At 38.8% G+C, this 6,748-nt stretch overlaps 2 protein-coding genes across 2 annotated transcripts; both read left to right on the top strand.

Annotated features, from left to right (window-relative positions):
• The first annotated feature begins 1,091 nt into the window (after nt 1-1,091).
• On the top strand, nt 1,092-2,246 carry LOC137652859 (uncharacterized). Its single transcript, XM_068386253.1, has one exon. The coding sequence runs from the start codon at nt 1,092-1,094 to the stop codon at nt 2,244-2,246; it is 1,155 nt and encodes a 384-aa protein (XP_068242354.1).
• A 1,249-nt stretch (nt 2,247-3,495) lies between these two features.
• On the top strand, nt 3,496-4,593 carry LOC137652860 (uncharacterized). Its single transcript, XM_068386254.1, has one exon. The coding sequence runs from the start codon at nt 3,496-3,498 to the stop codon at nt 4,591-4,593; it is 1,098 nt and encodes a 365-aa protein (XP_068242355.1).
• Nucleotides 4,594-6,748: the final 2,155 nt, after the last annotated feature.

Below are 6,748 nucleotides of genomic sequence, written 5' to 3' on the forward strand. Positions count from 1 at the left end.
GAATAAATTTAATTACTAAAAAAGATTTAATATATCCCAAGCCAAGATGGCTGATAAAGCTAGTGCTTGAATAAAGCTATTATCAACGAAAGATGAGTTTTTTTTTTTTATAATTACCGAAATATCTTGTTTAGAATCTAGAAGAAGAAAACTTTGAACCAACTTAAAATTTACATTTCTTTAAAATGCTTTAGAAGACTTGTGTAACGACCGCGTCACTCTGACTCACGAAACATTACTGATGTTGGCCAAACACACTTATTATAAGGGTCCTTAACCATTACAGGAGTCTCACCCTTTTCATAACATCACTTATCTCTCAAACGATGAATGTTAATGCAGAAACACAAACCCATCTAGTTGGTAAAACAATGTCATTAGTTTTGTAAGTGGTAGTTAAAAAGTTGAGATGTGTAAACAAATTACGATTTCCTCTCACTTCCTAAAATTACTGCTACTACTGTTAACGGAATAAAGGTTAAAGTTGAGTTTCTGAGTTTGTGTCGCCCATAACAATAGTTCATTCATCTATAACATGAATACAAATCAGAAGGACAACGTAGAAGACAATGGTGACGCCAAGGAGAAGTTACGCACCCTCAAGAACAACCAGACTGCTGCTCTCTCTGCCCTCACAAAGAAACGGAATGAAGTCAGCAAGTGTATGGAGAAGCCTGATAATCTCCATTTAGTAAAGACAGGCATGGAGGAGTTTGAGGAAGGGTTAAAGAAGTACAAAGACTGTCACAGTGATTACTTGTCTCAACTACCTGTCAACGAGCACCAGCCAGAAATCAAAAGGATTGATGATAAAGAATTGTCTGCTTTAGGATTCAGATTTCAGGTACATAAATGGATAGCCACAACAGAAGCAAATTTGCAGGATTCTATGGACGCATCTTCACTGTGGAGCAGGTCACATAAATCCAGGAAGTCAGTTAAAAGCACAGCATCAAGTGTAAAGTCAGCTCTCATACAGGAGAAGGCAAAGTTAGCTGGTTTGCTTGCACAGAGGGCACTGCTTGAGAAACAGACAGATATAGCCCAACAACAGGCAGAATTAAAAGCCAAGGAAGATTTGTAAAAGTTGGATGGTGAAATTTAAGCAGCAAGGACAAGGAAGGGATAAGGTGTTCCAGGAAGAAGTTATTCCATCGACAGACAAAGTTTTAAACCCTGAAACACCAGCATCTGTTCCCAGTCACAATGTGCATCAAAATAAACCCAATGTCACAGTGCCTTTTCTACCCATGGCACCTGCCCCCGAGTCATTCTACCAAAGTCAGCAACAGTTAGCAGCAGCTATGATGCTGCCTCATGCTGAAGTGACCAAGTTTTGTGGTGATCTTCTTGAATATGCATTATTCATGTTGGCATTTAATGACCGCATCATGCCAAACACCACATCAGACTCCAACAGGCTGTATTTCTTAAATCAGCATCTAGAAGGAAAGCCTAAGTCACTCATAGCTGGTTGCATGTTTTTGAATGCATCTGAAGGATACATTGAAGCGAAAAGACTTCTGGACAAAGTGTATGGAGATCCATACAAGGTTTCCATGGCATACATACACAAGCTAACCGAGTGGCCACAAATGAGAGGTGATAACAGTGAATCTTTGCAGGAATATGCTTTGTATCTTGTGAAATGTAATCATGCCATGCAGTCGTTGTCAGACATGCAGGTTTTAAATGACTCGCCAAACCTTCAGAGGGTGATTTCAAAGCTGCCAGTGTATATTCAAAATAAGCGGTTGGATCATGTGATAAAGTTTAGGAAGCATGGTGTTTGTGTGTGTTTCACCACATTAGTGGAATTTGTGCAGAATGCAGCAGAGGCAGCAATGGATCCTGTATTCAGCAGGAAAGCTTTGGGTAAAGTGTGTGATTTTTCAAAGGCAAAGGCAAATCATGGCTCAAGTCAGACTAAGCAAAAATCGTTTGCAGTTACAGTGCAACCATCAAATTCTGCCAACCAGTATACTAGGAAATGCCAACTCTGTAGTGGTCATCATGACATTGAGGAGTGCCTTCAATTTCTTCACAGGAGTGTGGATGAAAGACGAGAATTTGTTAAAGACAACTGTCTTTGCTTCAGTTGTTTGGGCAATAACCACACTTCAAAAAAGCGTCTTAATCAACGGCAGTGCAGGATATGTAATAAAAGGCATCCTACTACTTTGCACATTGAGAACTTTAGGATGCTTGACAGCAACAGTGCAATTGTGTCACAAGCTAGTGCATAGTTTGAAAGTACAGGTCAAGGTTGTGCTAAGGGTCAAGATGGTACTCAAGGTGAAGGTCGCACTCCAGGTCAAGGTAATACTCAAAGTCTAAGTAATGTGAGGTCTTCTGCATGTACAATTTCTGATACAGTGTTGCAATCAATCTTGCCTGTGCAATTACGTGTAAAGGGTAGCGACAATGTTATACAAAGTTATACCTTTTATGATACGGGCAGTACAGGTTGTTTCATTAAAGATAGTATCATGGATCAATTAAACGATAAAGGTATTGAAACTGCTATCAAGTTGCAAACAATGCATGGAACTGATAAGGTTAAAACCTTTATTGTAAATGGTCTTGTTGTTGCTGATATACATGGTAATAATGATGTATTGCCAAAGGTATTCACTGAAAAGGATATTCCTGTTAATCATGATCAAATTCCCAGGTTAGAAATGTTAAAGGATTGGCCTCATTTATCAAGTGTTATTAATAAGATTCCAGTATATCAGCCAGAGTTAGACATAAGAATTTTGATAGGTAGTAACTGCCCAACAGCTTTACAACCTTTAGAGGTTGTACCCACTTCAGGTTATGGCCCATTTGCAGTAAGATATTTGCATGGATGGACAGTTAATGGGCCTGTACATGTTAAGGTTAGTTCAAATGGGGTTTCATGTCACAGATTACTTGTATCTGATGTTCAACATATTACTGACTGCATTACTGTTGAAAGTATTAGGAAGTACTTTGAGTTAGATTTTTCAGAAAAGGATCTTGGGTCAGTTCCTGATGAGCGTGGCTTATCTTTTGAGGACATAAGATTTGTGAAAAGGTACTAGGATGACATTGAATTTAGAGATGGTCTCTTTCAGCTACCCATGCCTTTCAGAGATCTCAATGTGAATCTTCCTAACAATAAGAATCAGGCTGTTAGCAGAGCTAAGTGGCAAAGGAGGAAGATGAAGAATAGTGAAGATTACAGACAGCAGTACACAGCATTCATGGACAAGTTGTTGGAAAAAGGCTATGCTTACAAGATCCTGGATGATGAGGTCAATAAGATTCCTGTTTGGTATCTTCCTCATCACACAGTTTTTCCATCCCAAGAAAGGGAAGATTAGGATTGTTTTTGACTGTAGTGCAAAGTTTGAAGGTGTGTCATTAAATGATGTTCTGCTACAGGGTCCAAACCTCACCAATTCATTGACGGGAGTAATCATAAGATTCTGGCAGGAGGTTTATGCATTCATTGGAGATATTAAAGCTATGTTCTTTCAAAAAAAGACTCCACCTGAGAATCAGAACTCTGTTAGATTCTTGTGGTGGCCTAATGGTGACATCAATCGACCTCTTGAAGAATCCCGAATGGCTGTTCACATTTTCGGAGCAATCTCATCACAGACTATTGCAAATACTGCATTGAAGGCCACAGCAGACAAAGCAGATGAGAAGTATGATTCAACTTTTGGCAGCACCACAAGGCACAATTTCTGTGTTGACAACTGTTTGAAGTCATGTGCTGATGTTCCTACAGCAGTAAAGTTTGTGAAGGATTTGGTATCTGCAACTGGTGAAAAAGGATTTAGGTTATCTAAATTTGTCAGCAATTCAATTGATGTCCTTAAAGCTTTGCCTGCTGAAGATTGTTCGGTTGAAAGTGACAAGTTTGATCTTGACACGGAGAGTTTAATGACAAGAGCCTTAGGAATGTTAAGGTACCTTAAAGAAGACTCATTCAAGTTTTCAATTGAGGTCAAGGATAATCCATTCACCATAAGAGGATTTTTATCAACTATCTCATCATTATATTATCCCCTTGAGTTGCTCTCTCCAATCATCTTACCGGCCAAGAAACTGTTACAAGAATTGTATCAAGTTGAGAGTCTGGACTGGGATGAGAGGATTCCGGAGGAGCCAGCTGAAAGGTGGCAACATTGGATACAAGCTCTTCATTTACTGGAGCAGCTTTCAATACCAAGATGCTTCAAGTCAAGTGGGTTTGGTAATGTGACAGGTTCAAGTCTTGTATTATTCATCGATGCAAGTACAGTTGGTTATGGTGTTACAGCATATCTTGTTCTTCCCGATGGAAACCAAGTTCAGTCAAATCTTGTCATGGGAAAATCAAGAGTATCTCCCAAAAAGGTGGTGACTATACCTAGGTTAGAACTTACAGCTGCAACTGTGTCTGTCAAGGATGCTCAACACATCCTGAAGGAGTTGGAGTTTACTGTTGGCAAGGTAGTGTACTACACAGATCCAACAACAGTCCTTCACTATAATCATAGCAACACTAAAAGGTTTCCTGTTTTTGTAGCCAACAGAGTCAGGGTTATAAAGGACTACTCCCAGCCTGAGCAATGAAGATATGTAAACTCCAGCGATAACCCTGCTGATATGGCATCAAGAGGTATTAGTGTACATCAGTTTTTGCAGTATGACGAATGGTTTCATGGCCCATCATTCATTACATCTGATTATTTGCCTTCGCAGGAGTATGTGTGTGCAGATTGTGTTCATGATAAGAGTGAACATGTGTCTGAGGTCACAATTTATGAAGAACATCATGGGTTTACAAGAATGATTGAATATTGCTCTTCATGGTCAAGGTTACAAAAGGCAGTTTCTGTATTTTAACAACTAAAGTCAATCCTTAGTGGTAAAAGGGAAGGTTGTGTAATCACTGATGCTGAAAGGGCAATCATAATGTATGTTCAACGGGAGGTGTTTGGTGATGAAGTAAAGACTTTATCAAGGTAATTGTCAGTTGGCAAGAGTAGTCCAATATATAAGCTTGATCCCTTTCTTGATTCTGAAGATGGCTTATTGAAGGTTGGAGGTAGGATAAGAAGGTCTGACATTCCACAGTCTGCCAAACATCCCATACTGTTACCAAAGAAGCATCATGTGACTGCATTGTTGATACGACATGAGCATGAATTATCAGCTCATTCAGGTAGAAACCATGTTCTCTCAAATTTAAGGCAGAATGGATCATCAATGTTAATGCAACTGTCAAGAATGTGTTATTTCATTGCGTTACTTGCAGGAAGTTGAAAAAACCCAGCTTTGAGTCATAAGATGGCTGATCTTCCAGCAGACAAATTGGAACCTTCACCACCATTCAGTAATGTTGGTATTGACCTCTTTGGACTCTAGTACATCAAGGAAGGAAGAAAGGAGTTAAAGAGGTATGGTGTGATATTTACCTGCTTGGTTAGTAAGTCAATTCATATTGAAACTGCAAACACTTTACAATCTGACTCTTTCATAAATGCTCTGCAAAGATTTGTTTCTCGAAGAGGTCATCCCAAGGTTATCAGATGTGATGATGGAACCAACTTCCATTGGGCTGAGAGAGAACTTAAGGCAGCTCTTGATGAGATGGAGGAAAAGAAAATTCAGAAGTATTTGTCGCATCATCATATTGAATGGAATTTAAATCCACCTGCAGCAGGCCACATGGGTGGCTGTTGGGAGCGTCAAATCAGAACCGTTAGAAAAGTGTTGTCTGCACTGGTGAAGGAATTTGGTGAAAGGCTAAATGATGAAAGTTTACGGACTCTGCTTTGTGAGGTTGAGAGCATCGTCAATTCAAGACCGTTAACCACTGTAAGTGACAGCATAGATGACTTGAGCCACTAACTCCAAATCATTTGTTGATTACAAAATCTTATGTGATCCCTCCCCACGACTTGTTTTAAAAGGATGATGTTTACATGAGGAGAAGGTGGAGATGCGTTCAATATCTGACCAACCTGTTTTGGTCAAGATTTAGAAAGGAGTATTTGAGCACTTTTCAGACTAGACAAAAGTGGAATAAACCAAGAAGAAATCTGATTGCTGGCGATGTGGTCTTGGTAAAGAGTGACATTGAGGCAAGGAATCACTGGCCAATGGGGCGAGTGGTAGAAGTATACCCTGATGACATAAGGGACAATTCGCAGTGCCAAGATTAAGACACTTTCTTCGGTTATTGTCCGTCCTATTCAGAAGCTAGTGTTATTAGTTGAAGGCTAGGATTTTCATGTTAAATGTAACGTGATAGTATGTTGTTCTTATGGCCTATCATTTGATATATATTATTTGAGTTATGAAGATGTTTCATTTTGTTTAGGTGAATATGTGAATCATGAAAGTGTATTGAATTCAAAGAGTTTGTATTGTAACTTAATGATTATTTATTGTGTCTGCATGAGTAGGTGTATATTTGATAAACAGGTTTAATCTGTTTATTAGGCTGAGTATGTTAATGCAGAAACACAAACCCATCTAGTTGGTAAAACAATGGCGTTAGTTTTGTAAGTGGTAGTTAAAAAGTTGAGAGGTGTAAATAAATTACGATTTCCTCTCACTTCCTAAAATTATGAAGTCTCTTTGGCAGTTCAAGCAAGGTCTTCAAGAAGTACAGTTGTATATATTTCGTAATTCAAAGGATTCATTTTGGGCACACATATGTAAGTTTTTTGACGAACTTATATATATTTGCTTTATATGTCTTATTCATTTAAGCGTTAAA

This window comes from Palaemon carinicauda, chromosome 14 (assembly GCF_036898095.1).
Source record: "Palaemon carinicauda isolate YSFRI2023 chromosome 14, ASM3689809v2, whole genome shotgun sequence".
Classification (NCBI taxonomy): domain Eukaryota; kingdom Metazoa; phylum Arthropoda; class Malacostraca; order Decapoda; family Palaemonidae; genus Palaemon; species Palaemon carinicauda.